The sequence below is a fragment of the Hydractinia symbiolongicarpus genome, chromosome 12, assembly GCF_029227915.1.
Source record: "Hydractinia symbiolongicarpus strain clone_291-10 chromosome 12, HSymV2.1, whole genome shotgun sequence".
Taxonomy (NCBI): domain Eukaryota; kingdom Metazoa; phylum Cnidaria; class Hydrozoa; order Anthoathecata; family Hydractiniidae; genus Hydractinia; species Hydractinia symbiolongicarpus.
Genome location: NC_079886.1, coordinates 23,035,292 through 23,055,699, shown reverse-complemented (window position 1 = coordinate 23,055,699; position 20,408 = coordinate 23,035,292). Strand labels below are relative to the sequence as shown.

At 33.6% G+C, this 20,408-nt stretch overlaps 5 protein-coding genes across 5 annotated transcripts; all 5 read left to right on the top strand.

Annotated features, from left to right (window-relative positions):
- The first annotated feature begins 2,799 nt into the window (after positions 1-2,799).
- LOC130621598 (uncharacterized) lies at positions 2,800-7,137 on the top strand. Its single transcript, XM_057436908.1, has 9 exons — positions 2,800-3,836; positions 4,337-4,659; positions 4,852-4,946; positions 5,144-5,303; positions 5,408-5,474; positions 5,586-5,639; positions 5,933-6,150; positions 6,352-6,514; positions 6,688-7,137. The coding sequence occupies exons 1-9, from the start codon at positions 3,755-3,757 to the stop codon at positions 6,810-6,812; spliced, it is 1,287 nt and encodes a 428-aa protein (XP_057292891.1). The 5' UTR covers positions 2,800-3,754; the 3' UTR covers positions 6,813-7,137.
- A 2,153-nt stretch (positions 7,138-9,290) lies between these two features.
- On the top strand, positions 9,291-11,165 carry LOC130621402 (uncharacterized). The gene has a single exon (XM_057436686.1). It carries the CDS (start codon positions 9,291-9,293, stop codon positions 11,163-11,165), a length of 1,875 nt encoding a protein of 624 aa, XP_057292669.1.
- A 1,130-nt stretch (positions 11,166-12,295) lies between these two features.
- LOC130621401 (uncharacterized) lies at positions 12,296-14,014 on the top strand. Its single transcript, XM_057436685.1, has one exon. It carries the CDS (start codon positions 12,296-12,298, stop codon positions 14,012-14,014), a length of 1,719 nt encoding a protein of 572 aa, XP_057292668.1.
- Positions 14,015-14,890: 876 nt separating this feature from the next.
- LOC130622418 (uncharacterized) lies at positions 14,891-17,153 on the top strand. Its single transcript, XM_057437884.1, has one exon. The coding sequence runs from the start codon at positions 14,989-14,991 to the stop codon at positions 16,861-16,863; it is 1,875 nt and encodes a 624-aa protein (XP_057293867.1). The 5' UTR covers positions 14,891-14,988; the 3' UTR covers positions 16,864-17,153.
- Positions 17,154-17,183: 30 nt separating this feature from the next.
- LOC130621400 (uncharacterized) lies at positions 17,184-19,258 on the top strand. The gene is made up of 3 exons (XM_057436684.1): positions 17,184-17,226; positions 17,336-18,012; positions 18,062-19,258. Exons 1-3 carry the CDS (start codon positions 17,184-17,186, stop codon positions 19,256-19,258), a joined length of 1,917 nt encoding a protein of 638 aa, XP_057292667.1.
- The last annotated feature ends 1,150 nt before the right edge of the window (positions 19,259-20,408 follow it).

Sequence of the window (20,408 nt, the reverse complement as noted above, 5' to 3'; positions counted from 1 at the left end):
ATTTTTGGAAATTGTGCTACTACTGGAAGTTATAGCAGGTGATTCATATTTTTAACTATAGGTTTTGTTAAGAAATTAAGTTTTGTCTGTAATTTACCACCTACACACTTATTACCGTTAGTAAATACTTTTTTTAGAAAAACATAATTTACGTGATTGATCAGTCTTTCGTTTTAAAGAAGAATGAACGAGAGGCACGAAATGGTTGGACTGAAATTTTGAAGATAACATAAGGCCTTCATAACAAAACATTATATGTAGATCAGCCTTCATTGAAACATGCTTACGGGGAATTATTTTTTGAATCATACAAACCTTAAACTTTTCCTCTCCAATATCAGGGTAATATGAGAATATAATTCTCCCTGTAACTGAGGACAAAGCTAAAGGCAAAGGAAATTTGACCAGTTTTTTTCATTTTAATTTAAGACAGCTTCCTCTTTTATAAGCTCTTCCCCCTCTTTATTGCTGTCACAAGCAAAATGGGAAACACAGAAAAATAGAATATTTTTCAGAGAACTGAAAGAACCTCTCTGCTCTTGAAAGATGGAAGAAAATAAAGGATGATTGGAATAAAAATTTGGGAAGAGAAAAAGTTCAAACGATACCAGAAGTCGTAGCAAGTCCACCAACATATTGTTACTTCCCAAACACAAGGATGCTTAACTGTATAAACAATTTCCAGAAGCTTCAGATCTACAAAAGTGAACAAAAAATTTGTTCACTTCACTCTACTGCAAATTTACAACAAGAATAACAGCTGGCTCTATTATTGTCATTTTTTTTTTTTTTTTTTTTTATATAATGATGTAGAAAAAATTACAAGACAGATACAGAAAAAAATGAAAAAATACTAAAAGTACGACATTTAAATAGGTGTTAGACAAACCTAACTACCAAAATAAAAATTATTGTCATTAAATAGTCTCGATGACCCAAATAGAAACTTTTTGTTTTTTTTATTAGTGAACCCCCTTTTGTTTATTGTTTAAAAGCTAATAGCGCTTTGGCACCATAATACAATTAATTTTTTTTTTAAACATTCCTTAGGGATTATCAACAAAAGTAAAAATAGATAGTTACCTCAAAGCGACGAATGCTTTCTCTTTGCATACCCAGGAATAAAATGTTCAACACTGAAATTTCTGCTTAACAACTTTTTCTCAATTTTTCTCCAATGATCTAATGTTCCAAAAATAAGGAAACTCTGTTATTTTATCTTTCAATATCTTATAAAGACTTTTACATTCGCAAATATGATTACTTTTTACAGCAAGCACAACCCGATCCCGCAAGCTCCCATCAGAAGACATGTTGGATCAGAAAGAACTTCAGAATTGCAGTTGGCCGAAGTTGGCGGAACCCATCAAACAGACCGGCTACCGCAAGGCAATAACAATAGGAAGAGTAAATTATTCCTACGCACCCACCCCCTAATATCAATCTTTCTTTCACCGTAAATTTCGACTAAAGAGAGTCCAAAAGTCCACACTTCAGCAAGATTCTTTTTACGTCACAAATTTTTTTTGTTTTAACCAGAGTCCAAAAGTCCACACCTCGGCGAGATTTTTCTCGACGTCATAATTCTTTTGTTTTTCTTTTGTTTAAGAGAGTCCAAAAGTCCACACCTCGGCGGCCGCCGAAGTCGACTGTTTTTACGGCAGAAAACAAAGGAATCGAGAGAAACAAACTCAGCGAAATGTGGCAAAATGTAGTTCGACTACCGTAAGAACCATAGTACTTCGGCAAAGCACATCGAAGGAGAGTCGAGCCTCGGCAAACACTCCTGAGTGGAGATAAGAATATTACCTCGGATCCTGGGCGCAAAGGAATCTTATTAAACGCTTATAATAAAAATTATACGTTGCTTTAAATTTTTCTACATTTAGATACACATGATTTTCTCATTGGCAAAATTTCTCCTTAGGCGAGTGCCGAAGTGGCCGAAGTCTAAATCCGGCCCTGCCATAGAAGTGAGATTGTTTTAATCCTAGAAGGTTTATAGGTGCTGGTTATAACGATTCATAGGCAAGAAACTCCAAGAAAACGAGATCCAAAACATCCCGAAGTTAAAGACTGTTATGTGACAATAAAATTAATTATCATCCACCCGTAAACAAATTATTCTGTTGAATAATAAATTAAAAAATCTGAACACTCCTCGCTTTTTTATTTGGGAAGTCACTTTAATAATCTCAAAGGTGGAGAATAGCGGGAAAAATTTTTTGGTTGCTAAATTGATAAAGTTTTGTATTATAAATTTAATATAAAACTTGTTCTAAGCATAATTCGTCGAACTATGCAATCGTAAAGTGGATAATAAAATATAAATCAAGGTCTTATAAGCTCAAATAAATAATTGTCGACATCTGATTCCACCTCATCCAACATCTGTTCAAAATATATACCATCTTGTATAAATATTACTAAATAAAATAAATAATGAAAGAAATATGTAAAGAAATAATGTCTCGACGACATTTTTTGGGTTAACTACAATAAATAATAATGATAATGATAATAGTAATAAAAGAGTTCATCTCATTATTTTTTTATAAAAATATACACTCAGTTGCCTAAAATGTCTTTTCTATAAAGTTATTGAACTTTATATCATAAAATAGTTTAGCAAGCTGTTTTGACATTTAAGAAGAATTACTACATAATCACATAGAGATTAACTAGTACAACCAACTTAACAGGTTTTCCGGAAATTTTAAATGTATTAATGTTTAATTCAATAAAATCGCAAGGAGTTTTTCAATGATTTTGTTTGCCTTTCATTTTTATCGATTTTATCTTTGAAAGGTGTTTTTATCAGATGAAATAAAGATAATAGTTAAACTTTAAGTTACAAAATATTTTCCCTAAAGGCTAACGCTAATAATGATGTTATAGTCTCGCGGAGCAGCTTGCGTTGTTGGGTTTTTATGATAGCTGTTTTTGTTTTTGTTTTTGTTGTTGTTGTTATTGTTTATTTCGCTGGTTCTTATTGTTATTGTTGTTGCTGTAATAAAATTGATGTCTACTGTATTATCCCTGCAATCTTCGCGCCGTATTAAATCAATATGATGAAAATAAGTTATTATTGAAGATTAGCAGTAAGACAAGCCTAGTTTGTCATTTGTTGAAAACTGAAGTAGTTTAGCTTTATCCAGACTAACCTTGTTCATTTCCAAAGACTGCAAGGCGTTTAGGGTTTGTTGTATTGAGCTATCATAGTTTGTATAAGAAACGCATCGCTTCATTTAACCTTTGAACTCCTGTCAAGTTTTTAGTCATTTTAGAAATAATAGTCATTCAACAACGATTTATTTATTCATGTGGAGATTGAGTTGAAACATTGTTAATGCAATTTTTAGGGTAATGGACTGCCAGTACCAATAAAGTAATCTTAATGTTTAGACAGAATATCAGAGAACAAACCAATCAAAACGTGTGAATGACTCATGGCAAACATAGAGATGCAGTAAATAATGCAATAATATATGTTTTTCTCGACTGATATCCTATCAGTTCAAAAATTTGCAGTGAAGTGATGTACATGTACAATATTACAGGTAGTAATGCAGTTCTTAATTCGAGTTTTCTTGCTAACTCTTAACCTACGTACTCTTCTTGGTTTTGGTATTGACCACCATGAGTACAACAATGTGGAATGTACCAATCGATTCGAATATCGACATTTGTTCAAGCGACGATTTAAGAATTGCCAGGATACCATTAAACATTAATTTATAATGCGTTATGTGGGATGAATCTTACCATTGCTTACAGTTTGCACCCTCCTTACGTCTTTCATGATCATAATGGAGAAGTGAGAGGCATTTTACCAGGTAACTGGATATAAATTAGTGCGCTACACATCTGTTAAGTTGGCTATGTTTTTTAAGGCTATATTTTCGAAACTTGAAGAACATTCTATTCTTTTAATATCGTAGTGTAATCATTCGCGTATAAAATATTCAACAATGATTGTGGAATCACTTTAAGAATTATTTCAGGTTCTAAATGTCGATTTTTAAGCACAACGAGCTTAACTAGTAGGTAATAAAGTGTATAAAAAACACATAAAAATGATTAAAAATAAGAATAATAAAAAAGTGCTTTTATTTTCCTTTCTATTTTTTTGTGGATATCATTTGCTTGACGGATTTTCTGTTTTTATTATTTCCATACAAAAATCTAATTTTTTGCAACTTTAATGAGACTGTACAGTAACTACAGTCTGTTGTTTACCATTTCAAAAGAAGAACACCTACCTCAATAAAATAGGTAGTACAATGCTGATGGTAATGACAAATTGATTTGTAATAGAAGTTCTGCTCTATTCTAGATATGATGAGATATGCACTTGAATCTTGCTGCTTTGATTGCAACAGCATTAATTTTATTGGTCCATTCAATCACATGGAAAAATTCTATAAGGATGCTTCCATAGTTATACCAATCCAGATATCGATTGCGAATAAAAAATACTACAGTCACAACTACGTACATATGGTTGCTGTCAAGGCTGTTGCATTTCTTGGTCCTCCTGTAATTCACAGCTCAGAGAAAATAGCAAAGGTTATTTTTCAGTCCATTTTTAATACTTGGCCACTGTTTATAACGGCGCTTATGATGACTATTACAGCTGGTGTTATCATGTGGCTACTGGTGAGTATTCAAATAAAATTAATATTTTACTCACAAGGGTCATCGCTAGATGCATACAATGCATCTAACTTGTCAGATATCTGAAAAAGCTCATTTATATCGATCCACCTAATTTGCGCAGGAATCAGTAATAATGCTTGTCACATACCCAATTACGCATAGTAGATATTGATGGCTATTTTTATGTTGAAGGATGGTGGGGCGAATTCAAGAGAATTCCCGGATTCTTTTCCAAGAGGTCCATGTGAGGGATTTTGGTGGGCCTTTATTTCAATGACTACTGTTGGGTAAGGAAATGTTTTAACATTGGACTTTGAGAGAAAGATAAACTATCTAGAGATTTAGGAATTTATTACCTATTTCGAAAAACGCGTAAGACTTTTATTACACGTTCTTTATTGCCTTTACTGAATTAAAATCTAATCAATACACCATTTGTAATGTGAAAAAAGTCTGTGTAACGAAGCTTTCTTATAAACTTTAGATACGGAGACAAGTCTCCAAAAACAACAATGGCTCGAGCATTCGCTGTCATTTGGATCACTGCAGGCATCATTATATTTTGCTTGTATACAGCGTTCCTCACTTCGAACCTAACATCAGCAATCATATCTTCACAGCAAATATCACTATATCAAAAAACTGTAAGTAGAAAAAAAAAAGTACACCACTTAGCTTAATCAAGTTTTCCATTGTTATACTTAATGCTATAAAAATAAATACCTAATTTTTATTGTGTGCGTTTCAGATAGCTGTACTTAATACAACGACTGTTGGTATCATAGCAACGGTTAACGAAAATGCAAACTTTAAAGGTAATAGGGTATTCCTTTTCCTTCCCTCCTAAAAATGCAGCTTTTTAATAAACGTCCTAAATGATTAATTAATGTATTCAAGATAGTTTATCTCTAAAATCATTTTTCTAGAGTACAGCTCTGTTTGGCATATAGAGGAAGCTTTAAATAATGGTGAAGTTGATGGTAATTCGTTTTTTTTTACTTTAACATTACCTCCCAAGCGTGTTTGTCTGTTGTGTAGACAGGTATAAACATCTAACAAAATCCTTAATTATCAATTAATCGATAGATTTAGGTGTTTGGCATTTTTTGACTCAAATTACTCGTTAATCAATACTCTAGCTATATTAAAAGATTCAACATTACATTGATTCTTTGAAAATCAATGCGCAGTTGGAGGACTTCTGTGGTGGTAACCTTTTCTAAGTTCGTTTATTATGGTTGGCAGTGTAATTCTATAGCTGTTTCTGTTTTAGCTATTGCGTTGGATGAAAACATCGCCAACTTTTATATGGAACATATTTTAACAAAACAAGTACCAGACATAACATTGTATCATCGTAGCAATATGTACGGCAGCTCGTATGGTATGTTGACTCTTAATAGCACATGGTCTCCATTCTTCTCATCTTTCTTTGAAAGTAATGATGATCAAAGGGATAGAATGGCAACATTGGCTCTGAAAGATCACAGGGTAGGGATTTTCGTTTTTCCAATAGAATGTTGTATACGGTGACTTCAGCGCTTGCAACTACTTCAATGCAACGTTTCAACTAGGCATATGCAGTAAAGCTCCGTATTGCTGAATTTCTGTGTGTCTGTTTTGCTTTGATATTAGAAGTGTTCTACTGCTTTTGAAGTATTCTCCAGAGAATTTCCTTTATGATATTTATAGCACGGAGTTCAACTAAAAACAGCTGACAAGATAATAGAATTCTTCACTTCAACTCAAAGCTTTACAATCTCGTTAATCATTTTGGTAGCGTTGACTATTGCAGTCAGTATCGCTGGATTGCTTATGAAATGGATCCAGAGAAAAATATCCTTCTCAGTTAAAAGTATGTTTATGTGACCATTGTTTAAGTTATCCAGAAGGGTGAATGATTGTGTTTTATAGCTATTTTGTTTTTAATTGCTCTAAATGTATTAGATCTACATATATGACGTTTCATAGCAGTTGTTTTGGATGTGCATAATAAAGAGGGAGATGAAAATTTCATTTTTAATTTAGATGACAAGATTGATCTTGAGTCAACTAGAATCAACGTGAAAAATGAAGATGAACTTCTAAACCTCGCCGAAGAAATTATCAAAAAACTGACTGAAACAATTAGAAAGAAGAAGTCTGTTATTTAATCACGTGTAATTATGTAATAATGTGTACATGTTTTATAAAACTTTTTTTGCCAGAAGAGAATTTTATACCTGTTTGTGTCACCATCCTCGTGGCAAAAACTGTCACTCGGCATTTATTAATTTGCAAAGAAAAATTGATAGCGAAGGTGTGAGTTCTTAGTATGGCAAGTCATGTTGCAAACATTTGGTGGAGCATTTACATCGATGCACACAAATGTCTTCAGAGACTAAATTTTTCACAACTTTGATTTTACAAAAAATAATGGCCACAACTTGTTAATATCATGACATGGCAAATATGGTTGCAGCACCTTTTTTTAACAAAATAAAGCTCCCTGGGAAGTTTTAAGAATTGTGGTCAAGAAAATTTTGTACCATCTAGTTGGTTATAGGAAAATTGCGTGTATACACACTAAACAAAAACTCTAGCTAGTTCGGTAAAAGCTAGTAGATATTATTATGTACGTTTGTAGCCAAAATCTTAAAATTGTTTTGTTTAGGATTTATACATAAATATAAACCGTGATGATCTAATCGACCTAACATAAAAAAACACAAGAAAAAAAAAATTTCTATAAATATGAAGTATTTAGAAGAAACAACGCTCAAAAACAGACCTTCAATCTCCCATCCACAATCCTTAACACAATACCACCACTTCCAGCATGGTCTATGTCATCTAAAAGATGTGTGTTGTTACATATGTCCCTCCTTCTTATTTTTACTTACGTTAATGAGACATGGTGTGTATATAACAAAGTGAAAATAAATTTGAATAATTGTTCTTCATTCCAAAAGGCATGCAATATATGAATACTTTTTAAGATGATGGATTTAATGTTTATTCTTGCGTATTTTAAAGCTTAAAGTTTGAAGATCCGCCATTTTAAAAGAAAGTTAATTTATAAGAATTTGTTTTTTCATTCCATAGAATCATATATAAACTACTTATATGTTCATTCTAAAGTGGTTATAATGAATGAGGACTGATTTGCTTTGTACAGGGAGAAGGACATAAGTTAAATTTTGCTTAGTTACCAATTGCTATAGGAACACCTACCTGCCATTTATAATTTCTTTTGAAAAGTTTTTTTGATATGCTCTCTGTTTAACTTTGCTTAAAAAATGTTTTTGTTAACTTTTATTTATATAGAATGATAGCCCCAGAGAGACATTTGAAGACTTGCAAATCAAAAAGTTTATATTGCAAAAGTATTCCTGATGGAAGTGCCTCGATTTATGGATTCGCGAAATGATGATTTGTTCATGGTGGCATAAGTTTTTTAGCTATAAACATTTCATTTAGCCTCAGTTAAAGAAAGGCTATCTGCAAACATATTTTATATACCAAAAAAATTCAGCCATATGGGGTTTCACAACTTCTCAGTACTTGCGGAAGAGTCTAAAGATTTTAAACTTACTCTGATGGAGAGCTTATTAATTGAGCGTGACCGTCCCATTTTAAATAACACGGTAAAATCTATACCTTTAGAATTATTATAATAGCTCTATTCTTCCTATTATATCCTATTATGTTTAGTATTTTATCTCTAACTTGTAAAATAAAAATTTAGAAGCAGTGTGAACATGCCAACCTGGGCGTTGGCGAAAGCTTGCTGAAAGATATATTTGGATATGTCGTATATTTTGTCGTTCTTATTTTTTAATATATTAAAAAACTGCTCTACCAACAATTATTAATCGACGAAGCAGTTATTAAGTACATCTTGGATAACGCAGTAAGCCGAACTCACAATCTCCGCCGTAAGTCGTTCATCAATCATTAACGTTGTACTTCGCTCCAAAAGCATTATTCACCCACGATGTTCATGAAAGCCCTTGGATTAGTTTTTGTTTTCATTATCCGTATTCGATTTCCACGTTCAAAATCTATCGCTAATGTTATTAATCAAAGGTATGGAAATTCAATTTTGAAGGACATTAGGAAATTTGAACAATGTGATTATAAATTAAGAAAATGTAAACTGGATCTTGAATTCTTGGAGTCTTGCAAAGTAAACAATGTCACACCGAATTTCTTGAATTTTCGAGTCGCCAATAGAAATCTTCGTAGCTCTACTGCGTATCGTAAATGTCAACTAGCGCTACTTGACGATGAAATCAAAACCAAAAGAAGTAGGTTACGCGTGCTTGAAAATACTCTAGAGATACTTAAACGATCTCTTTCTGAGACTTTACATTATATTGATTTTCTCCATATCACGACACTTTTTCTTGTTTCAAACGACAGATCTATTAAACGTTGTTACGACAAACAACAGAAGAAGTTACATAAGTTGGGAAATAATAAAACTGAACATGTAAAAGTAGGACACGATCCGAACAAAGTTATATTTAACTTTTCATCTTATAAATTGTCTGACTCAGAAAAATCGTTGCTTTGTAAGGGACTAAATTTCGCTATCCCACCCAAAGAAGTTGGAATATGCAAGCTATCTCGTACCTTTCGAACTTTTGATGAGAGATATCAACAGAGACGACCTGTCTAACGAAGACAAAAACTACATAAAAACAAGACTGAAAGATACTGCCTTTTCATCTTATTACTCGTACAACAGTAATCCAGAGAAGCCCAGCCTTCCTGCTAATGAGTTTAAAGCATTGCAAGACCTCATGAATCGTGATGATATCGTAATACAAAAAGCTGATAAAGGAAACACAGTAGTATTGTTGAACAAAGATAGTTATATTGTAGCTGTTGAGTCCCTTCTCGATGATGATACAAAATTTGCTAAATTGAACATTCCTCCTGGTAAGGACATTAATTATATAATTAATATAGAAAATAGATTGAGGAATTCCTATAGATCTTTATTAAACAATAATTATATCGATGAAACTACGTACAAGAAACTTTGTCCCAGTGGGTCCAATCCTGGTGTTTTGTATGGTCTAGCCAAGGTACATAAACCTTGTGTTAATGGCGTACCTAAGTTTCGTCCTATTCTTTCTGCTATTGGTACTCCCACGTACAAGCTTGCAAAGTTTCTTGTACCTAAGCTTGTAAGTCTCACTATCAATGACTATACCGTGAAAGACTCCTTCAGTTTTGCGTCTGAAATTGTTCAGCAGAATCCTAACTGTTATATGGCTAGTTTTGATGTTAATTCACTTTTTCCGAATATTCCATTACATGAAACGATTGATATTATTATCAATGAGATAGAATCTAATTGTATAGATGGTATTCCTAAGAAAGATTTGAAACATCTTCATACTCTAGCGACTACCGAGTCTATTTTTGTTTTCAACGGCGTATATTATAAGCAAATTGACGGTGTGGCCATGGGGTCTCCGTTAGGGCCTACACTGGTCAATATTTTTATGTGTCATTATGAAAACATTTGGCTTAAAAATTGTCCGTCTGAATTTAAGCCGATCTATTATAGGCGATATGTTGATGATATTTTTGTTTTATTTGAATCACGTGAGCATGTTCAAAATTTTTATGAATATATTAATTCTAGGCATCAGAATATTAAATTCACGTTTGAAGAAGAATGTGATAAGGTTTTGCCATTCTTGGACGTTTGCGTCATGCGTGAAGGTGATTCTTTTGTCACCAACGTATATAGGAAACCAACATTTAGTGGAGTTTATACTAACTTTTCTAGTTTCATACCCATGGAATATAAACACGGCTTGATTTTTTCTTTACTTTATCGTTGTTACCATCTGTGTTCAGATCTTAATAAATTTCATGTAGAAATATCTCAGTTAAAGACTATTCTTGGAAGGAATGGATACCCTTCAAAGGTTTTTGAATTCTTTCTCAGAATTTTCAAGAGCAGAAATTACGAACCGAAGGAACAAGTGTCCCTTGCTCCTAAGAAAGAGTTAGTCCTTGTTTTACCTGTTTTAGGAAAGATTACCTTACAAATTAGAACACGTTTGCACCGTTTGTTTAAGCAGAAACTGGCACATTGCAATGTTAAACTTATATTTTTTTCTAAGAGGAGGCTACGTAACTGCTTTGCCTTTAAAGACAGAATACCCGAATCGTTACGCTCCGGACTCGTTTACTGTTTTAAGTGTAGTAGCTGCAACGCCACTTATTATGGCAAAACAAAACGCCATTTTAAAGTCCGTATGTCTGAGAATTTAGGTATTTCTGCACTTACAGGTAAACGCGTTAAACCTGGTCCCCAGGCCAGTGCCGTTCTCGAACATTTAATGTTTTGTAATAACTCTCCAGCATCGTTTCACAACTTCTCAGTACTTGCGGAAGAGTCTAAAGATTTTAAACTTACTCTGATGGAGAGCTTATTAATTGAGCGTGACCGTCCCATTTTAAATAACACGGTAAAATCTATACCTTTAGAATTATTATAATAGCTCTATTCTTCCTATTATATCCTACTATGTTTAGTATTTTATCTCTAACTTGTAAAATAAAATTTAGAAGCAGTGTGAACATGCCAACCTGGGCGTTGGCGAAAGCTTGCTGAAAGATATATTTGGATATGTCGTAGATTTTGTCGTTCTTATTTTTTAATATATTAAAAAACTGCTCTACCAACAATTATTAATCGACGAAGCAGTTATTAAGTACATCTTGGATAACGCAGTAAGCCGAACTCACAATCTCCGCCGTAAGTCGTTCATCAATCATTAACGTTGTACTTCGCTCCAAAAGCATTATTCACCCACGATGTTCATGAAAGCCCTTGGATTAGTTTTTGTTTTCATTATCCGTATTCGATTTCCACGTTCAAAATCTATCGCTAATGTTATTAATCAAAGGTATGGAAATTCAATTTTGAAGGACATTAGGAAATTTGAACAATGTGATTATAAATTAAGAAAATGTAAACTGGATCTTGAATTCTTGGAGTCTTGCAAAGTAAACAATGTCACACCGAATTTCTTGAATTTTCGAGTCGCCAATAGAAATCTTCGTAGCTCTACTGCGTATCGTAAATGTCAACTAGCGCTACTTGACGATGAAATCAAAACCAAAAGAAGTAGGTTACGCGTGCTTGAAAATACTCTAGAGATACTTAAACGATCTCTTTCTGAGACTTTACATTATATTGATTTTCTCCATATCACGACACTTTTTCTTGTTTCAAACGACAGATCTATTAAACGTTGTTACGACAAACAACAGAAGAAGTTACATAAGTTGGGAAATAATGAAACTGAACATGTAAAAGTAGGACACGATCCGAACAAAGTTATATTTAACTTTTCATCTTATAAATTGTCTGACTCAGAAAAATCGTTGCTTTGTATGGGACTAAATTTCGCTATCCCACCCAAAGAAGTTGGAATATGCAAGCTATCTCGTACCTTTCGAACTTTTGATGAGAGATATCAACAGAGACGACCTGTCTAACGAAGACAAAAACTACATAAAAACAAGACTGAAAGATACTGCCTTTTCATCTTATTACTCGTACAACAGTAATCCAGAGAAGCCCAGCCTTCCTGCTAATGAGTTTAAAGCATTGCAAGACCTCATGAATCGTGATGATATCGTAATACAAAAAGCTGATAAAGGAAACACAGTAGTATTGTTGAACAAAGATAGTTATATTGTAGCTGTTGAGTCCCTTCTCGATGATGATACAAAATTTGCTAAATTGAACATTCCTCCTGGTAAGGACATTAATTATATAATTAATATAGAAAATAGATTGAGGAATTCCTATAGATCTTTATTAAACAATAATTATATCGATGAAACTACGTACAAGAAACTTTGTCCCAGTGGGTCCAATCCTGGTGTTTTGTATGGTCTAGCCAAGGTACATAAACCTTGTGTTAATGGCGTACCTAAGTTTCGTCCTATTCTTTCTGCTATTGGTACTCCCACGTACAAGCTTGCAAAGTTTCTTGTACCTAAGCTTGTAAGTCTCACTATCAATGACTATACCGTGAAAGACTCCTTCAGTTTTGCGTCTGAAATTGTTCAGCAGAATCCTAACTGTTATATGGCTAGTTTTGATGTTAATTCACTTTTTCCGAATATTCCATTACATGAAACGATTGATATTATTATCAATGAGATAGAATCTAATTGTATAGATGGTATTCCTAAGAAAGATTTGAAACATCTTCATACTCTAGCGACTACCGAGTCTATTTTTGTTTTCAACGGCGTATATTATAAGCAAATTGACGGTGTGGCCATGGGGTCTCCGTTAGGGCCTACACTGGTCAATATTTTTATGTGTCATTATGAAAACATTTGGCTTAAAAATTGTCCGTCTGAATTTAAGCCGATCTATTATAGGCGATATGTTGATGATATTTTTGTTTTATTTGAATCACGTGAGCATGTTCAAAATTTTTATGAATATATTAATTCTAGGCATCAGAATATTAAATTCACGTTTGAAGAAGAATGTGATAAGGTTTTGCCATTCTTGGACGTTTGCGTCATGCGTGAAGGTGATTCTTTTGTCACCAACGTATATAGGAAACCAACATTTAGTGGAGTTTATACTAACTTTTCTAGTTTCATACCCATGGAATATAAACACGGCTTGATTTTTTCTTTACTTTATCGTTGTTACCATCTGTGTTCAGATCTTAATAAATTTCATGTAGAAATATCTCAGTTAAAGACTATTCTTGGAAGGAATGGATACCCTTCAAAGGTTTTTGAATTCTTTCTCAGAATTTTCAAGAGCAGAAATTACGAACCGAAGGAACAAGTGTCCCTTGCTCCTAAGAAAGAGTTAGTCCTTGTTTTACCTGTTTTAGGAAAGATTACCTTACAAATTAGAACACGTTTGCACCGTTTGTTTAAGCAGAAACTGGCACATTGCAATGTTAAACTTATATTTTTTTCTAAGAGGAGGCTACGTAACTGCTTTGCCTTTAAAGACAGAATACCCGAATCGTTACGCTCCGGACTCGTTTACTGTTTTAAGTGTAGTAGCTGCAACGCCACTTATTATGGCAAAACAAAACGCCATTTTAAAGTCCGTATGTCTGAGAATTTAGGTATTTCTGCACTTACAGGTAAACGCGTTAAACCTGGTCCCCAGGCCAGTGCCGTTCTCGAACATTTAATGTTTTGTAATAACTCTCCAGCATCGTTTCACAACTTCTCAGTACTTGCGGAAGAGTCTAAAGATTTTAAACTTACTCTGATGGAGAGCTTATTAATTGAGCGTGACCGTCCCATTTTAAATAACACGGTAAAATCTATACCTTTAGAATTATTATAATAGCTCTATTCTTCCTATTATATCCTACTATGTTTAGTATTTTATCTCTAACTTGTAAAATAAAATTTAGAAGCAGTGTGAACATGCCAACCTGGGCGTTGGCGAAAGCTTGCTGAAAGATATATTTGGATATGTCGTAGATTTTGTCGTTCTTATTTTTTAATATATTAAAAAACTGCTCTACCAACAATTATTAATCGACGAAGCAGTTATTAAGTACATCTTGGATAACGCAGTAAGCCGAACTCACAATCTCCGCCGTAAGTCGTTCATCAATCATTAACGTTGTACTTCGCTCCAAAAGCATTATTCACCCACGATGTTCATGAAAGCCCTTGGATTAGTTTTTGTTTTCATTATCCGTATTCGATTTCCACGTTCAAAATCTATCGCTAATGTTATTAATCAAAGGTATGGAAATTCAATTTTGAAGGACATTAGGAAATTTGAACAATGTGATTATAAATTAAGAAAATGTAAACTGGATCTTGAATTCTTGGAGTCTTGCAAAGTAAACAATGTCACACCGAATTTCTTGAATTTTCGAGTCGCCAATAGAAATCTTCGTAGCTCTACTGCGTATCGTAAATGTCAACTAGCGCTACTTGACGATGAAATCAAAACCAAAAGAAGTAGGTTACGCGTGCTTGAAAATACTCTAGAGATACTTAAACGATCTCTTTCTGAGACTTTACATTATATTGATTTTCTCCATATCACGACACTTTTTCTTGTTTCAAACGACAGATCTATTAAACGTTGTTACGACAAACAACAGAAGAAGTTACATAAGTTGGGAAATAATGAAACTGAACATGTAAAAGTAGGACACGATCCGAACAAAGTTATATTTAACTTTTCATCTTATAAATTGTCTGACTCAGAAAAATCGTTGCTTTGTATGGGACTAAATTTCGCTATCCCACCCAAAGAAGTTGGAATATGCAAGCTATCTCGTACCTTTCGAACTTTTGATGAGAGATATCAACAGAGACGACCTGTCTAACGAAGACAAAAACTACATAAAAACAAGACTGAAAGATACTGCCTTTTCATCTTATTACTCGTACAACAGTAATCCAGAGAAGCCCAGCCTTCCTGCTAATGAGTTTAAAGCATTGCAAGACCTCATGAATCGTGATGATATCGTAATACAAAAAGCTGATAAAGGAAACACAGTAGTATTGTTGAACAAAGATAGTTATATTGTAGCTGTTGAGTCCCTTCTCGATGATGATACAAAATTTGCTAAATTGAACATTCCTCCTGGTAAGGACATTAATTATATAATTAATATAGAAAATAGATTGAGGAATTCCTATAGATCTTTATTAAACAATAATTATATCGATGAAACTACGTACAAGAAACTTTGTCCCAGTGGGTCCAATCCTGGTGTTTTGTATGGTCTAGCCAAGGTACATAAACCTTGTGTTAATGGCGTACCTAAGTTTCGTCCTATTCTTTCTGCTATTGGTACTCCCACGTACAAGCTTGCAAAGTTTCTTGTACCTAAGCTTGTAAGTCTCACTATCAATGACTATACCGTGAAAGACTCCTTCAGTTTTGCGTCTGAAATTGTTCAGCAGAATCCTAACTGTTATATGGCTAGTTTTGATGTTAATTCACTTTTTCCGAATATTCCATTACATGAAACGATTGATATTATTATCAATGAGATAGAATCTAATTGTATAGATGGTATTCCTAAGAAAGATTTGAAACATCTTCATACTCTAGCGACTACCGAGTCTATTTTTGTTTTCAACGGCGTATATTATAAGCAAATTGACGGTGTGGCCATGGGGTCTCCGTTAGGGCCTACACTGGTCAATATTTTTATGTGTCATTATGAAAACATTTGGCTTAAAAATTGTCCGTCTGAATTTAAGCCGATCTATTATAGGCGATATGTTGATGATATTTTTGTTTTATTTGAATCACGTGAGCATGTTCAAAATTTTTATGAATATATTAATTCTAGGCATCAGAATATTAAATTCACGTTTGAAGAAGAATGTGATAAGGTTTTGCCATTCTTGGACGTTTGCGTCATGCGTGAAGGTGATTCTTTTGTCACCAACGTATATAGGAAACCAACATTTAGTGGAGTTTATACTAACTTTTCTAGTTTCATACCCATGGAATATAAACACGGCTTGATTTTTTCTTTACTTTATCGTTGTTACCATCTGTGTTCAGATCTTAATAAATTTCATGTAGAAATATCTCAGTTAAAGACTATTCTTGGAAGGAATGGATACCCTTCAAAGGTTTTTGAATTCTTTCTCAGAATTTTCAAGAGCAGAAATTACGAACCGAAGGAACAAGTGTCCCTTGCTCCTAAGAAAGAGTTATTCCTTGTTTTACCTGTTTTAGGAAAGATTACCTTACAAATTAGAACACGTTTGCACCGTTTGTTTAAGCAGAAACTGGCACATTGCAATGTTAAACTTATATTTTTTTCTAAGAGGAGGCTACGTAACTGCTTTGCCTTTAAAGACAGAATACCCGAATCGTTACGCTCCGGACTCGTTTACTGTTTTAAGTGTAGTGGCTGCAACGCCACTTATTATGGCAAAACAAAACGCCATTTTAAAGTCCGTATGTCTGAGAATTTAGGTATTTCTGCACTTACAGGTAAACGCGTTAAACCTGGTCCCCAGGCCAGTGCCGTTCTCGAACATTTAATGTTTTGTAATAACTCTCCAGCATCGTTTCACAACTTCTCAGTACTTGCGGAAGAGTCTAAAGATTTTAAACTTACTCTGATGGAGAGCTTATTAATTGAGCGTGACCGTCCCATTTTAAATAACACGGTAAAATCTATACCTTTAGAATTATTATAATAGCTCTATTCTTCCTATTATATCCTATTATGTTTAATATTTTATCTCTAACTTGTAAAATAAAAATTTAGAAGCAGTGTGAACATGCCAACCTGGGCGTTGGCGAAAGCTTGCTGAAAGATATATTTGGATATGTCGTAGATTTTGTCGTTCTTATTTTTTAATATATTAAAAAACTGCTCTACCAACTATTATTAATCGACGAAGCAGTCATTAAGTACATCTTGGATAACGCAGCAAGCCGAACTCACAATCTCCGCCGTAAGTCGTTCATCAATCATTAACGTTGTACTTCGCTCCAAAAGCATTATTCACCCACGATGTTCATGAAAGCCCTTGGATTAGTTTTTGTTTTCATTATCCGTATTCGATTTCCACGTTCAAAATCTATCGCTAATGTTATTAATCAAAGGTATGGAAATTCAATTTTGAAGGACATTAGGAAATTTGAACAATGTGATTATAAATTAAGAAAATGTAAAACTGGATCTTGAATTCTTGGAGTCTTGCAAAGTAAACAATGTCACACCGAATTTCTTGAATTTTCGAGTCGCCAATAGAAATCTTCGTAACTCTACTGCGTATCGTAAATGTCAACTAGCGCTACTTGACGATGAAATCAAAACCAAAAGAAGTAGGCTACGCGTGCTTGAAAATACTCCAGAGATACTTAAACGATCTCTTTCTGAGACTTTACATTATATTGATTTTCTCCATATCACGACACTTTTTCTTGTTTCAAACGACAGATCTATTAAACGTTGTTACGACACACAACAGAAGAAGTTACATAAGTTGGGAAATAATGAAACTGAACATGTAAAAGTAGGACACGATCCGAACAAAGTTATATTTAACTTTTCATCTTATAAATTGTCTGACTCAGAAAAATCGTTGCTTTGTAAGGGACTAAATTTCGCTATCCCCCCAAAGAAGTTGGAATATGCAAGCTATCTAGTACCTTTCGAACTTTTGATGAGAGATATCAACAGAGACGACCTGTCTAACGAAGACAAAAACTACATAAAAACAAGACTGAAAGATACTGCCTTTTCATCTTATTACTCGTACAACAGTAATCCAGAGAAGCCCAGCCTTCCTGCTAATGAGTTTAAAGCATTGCAAGACCTCATGAATCGTGATGATATCGTAATACAAAAAGCTGATAAAGGAAACACAGTAGTATTGTTGAACAAAGAAACATATTGTAGCTGTTGAGTCCCTTCTCGATGATGATACAAAATTTGCTAAATTGAACATTCCTCCTGGTAAGGACATTAATTATATAATTAATATAGAAAATAGATTGAGGAATTCCTATAGATCTTTATTAAACAATAGTTATATCGATGAAACTACGTACAAGAAACTTTGTCCCAGTGGGTCCAATCCTGGTGTTTTGTATGGTCTAGCCAAGGTACATAAACCTTGTGTTAATGGCGTACCTAAGTTTCGTCCTATTCTTTCGGCTATTGGTACTCCCACGTACAAGCTTGCAAATTTTCTTGTACCTAAGCTTGTAAGTCTCACTATCAATGACTATACCGTGAAAGACTCCTTCAGTTTTGCGTCTGAAATTGTTCAGCAGAATCCTAACTGTTATATGGCTAGTTTTGATGTTAATTCACTTTTTCCGAATATTCCATTACATGAAACGATTGATATTAATATCAATGAGATAGAATCTAATTGTATAGATGGTATTCCTAAGAAAGATTTGAAACATCTTCATACTCTAGCGACTACCGAGTCTATTTTTGTTTTCAACGGCGTATATTATAAGCAAATTGACGGTGTGGCCATGGGGTCTCCGTTAGGGCCTACACTGGCCAATATTTTTATGTGTCATTATGAAAACATTTGGCTTAAAAATTGTCCGTCTGAATTTAAGCCGATCTATTATAGGCGATATGTTGATGATATTTTTGTTTTATTTGAATCACGTGAGCATGCTCAAAATTTTTATGAATATATTAATTCTAGGCATCAGAATATTAAATTCACGTTTGAAGAAGAATGTGATAAGGTTTTGCCATTCTTGGACGTTTGCGTCATGCGTGAAGGTGATTCTTTTGTCACCAACGTATATAGGAAACCAACATTTAGTGGAGTTTATACTAACTTTTCTAGTTTCATACCCATGGAAAATAAACACGGCTTGATTTTTTCCTTACTTTATCGTTTTTACCATCTGTGTTCAGATCTTAATAAATTTCATGTAGAAATATCTCAGTTGAAGACTATTCTTGGAAGGAATGTATACCCTTCAAAGGTTTTTGAATTCTGTCTCAGAAGTTTCAAGAGCAGAAATTACGAACCGAAGGAACAAGTGTCCCTTGCTCCTAAGAAAGAGTTAGTCCTTGTTTTACCTTTTTTAGGAAAGATTACCTTATAAATGGCACATTGCAATGTTAAACTTGTTAAACTTGTTAAATTTTTTTCTAAGAGGAGGCTACGTAACTGCTTTGCCTTTAAGGACAGAATACCCGAATCGTTACGCTCCGGACTCGTTTACTGTTTTAAGTGTAGTGGCTGCAACGCCACTTATTATGGCAAAACAAAACGCCATTTTAAAGTCCGTATGTCTGAGAATTTAGGTATTTCTGCACTTACAGGTAAACGCGTTAAACCTGGTCCCCAGGCCAGTGCCGTTCTCGAACATTTAATGTTTTGTAATAACTCTCCAGCATCGTTTCACAACTTCTCAGTACTTGCGGAAGAGTCTAAAGATTTTAAACTTACTCTGATGGAGAGCTTATTAATTGAGCGTGACCGTCCCATTTTAAATAACACGGTAAAATCTATGCCTTTAGAATTATTATAATAGCTCTATTTTTCCTATTATATCCTATTATGTTTAGTATTTTATCTCTAACTTGTAAAATAAAAATTTAGAAGCAGTGTGAACATGCCAACCTGGGCGTTGGCGAAAGCTTGCTGAAAGATATATTTGGATATGTCGTAGATTTTGTCGTTCTTATTTTTTAGAATTAATTGTCTTTAAGGACTGAAATAGGAATTTATAAAGCGGAACATTTTGTTTGAATTGATCGACCTTTCTTACGTAAAACAAAAGCGGTATACGATGCAGTCAAAAGTTTATGAAGCCTGGTTTTTACAGGCTATTATTTCACCATGTGAAATTAGTAATTAAACTAATTAACAATTAGTAATTAATTAGTAACTAATTAACATCTAAAGAGGACTATTAAATCTTTTTTTTTTTATAAAAAATGCTAAATGAGCTGCAAAATTAACAGGAGGTTTAATGTTCCTGGGAATTCTAATCAAACGGCTGGCTTCTCCTCTCCTCCGAACAGCAAGAAATACGTTTGGCATTGTAATTTATAAAGCTATACCCGTTGTATAGCTAAAATTACACAATGGACTTGATATACGGATATACTTTGTAATACTTTTTATAAGCGTTTCGATGTTTTAGTTCATATAAGCAAAAGTCATATTATTTAGCTTAAAATTTTGATTACTTTGTAGGCATTCACATGTTGGAGCATAATTATAATCGCAGACAAAACATAATAAGA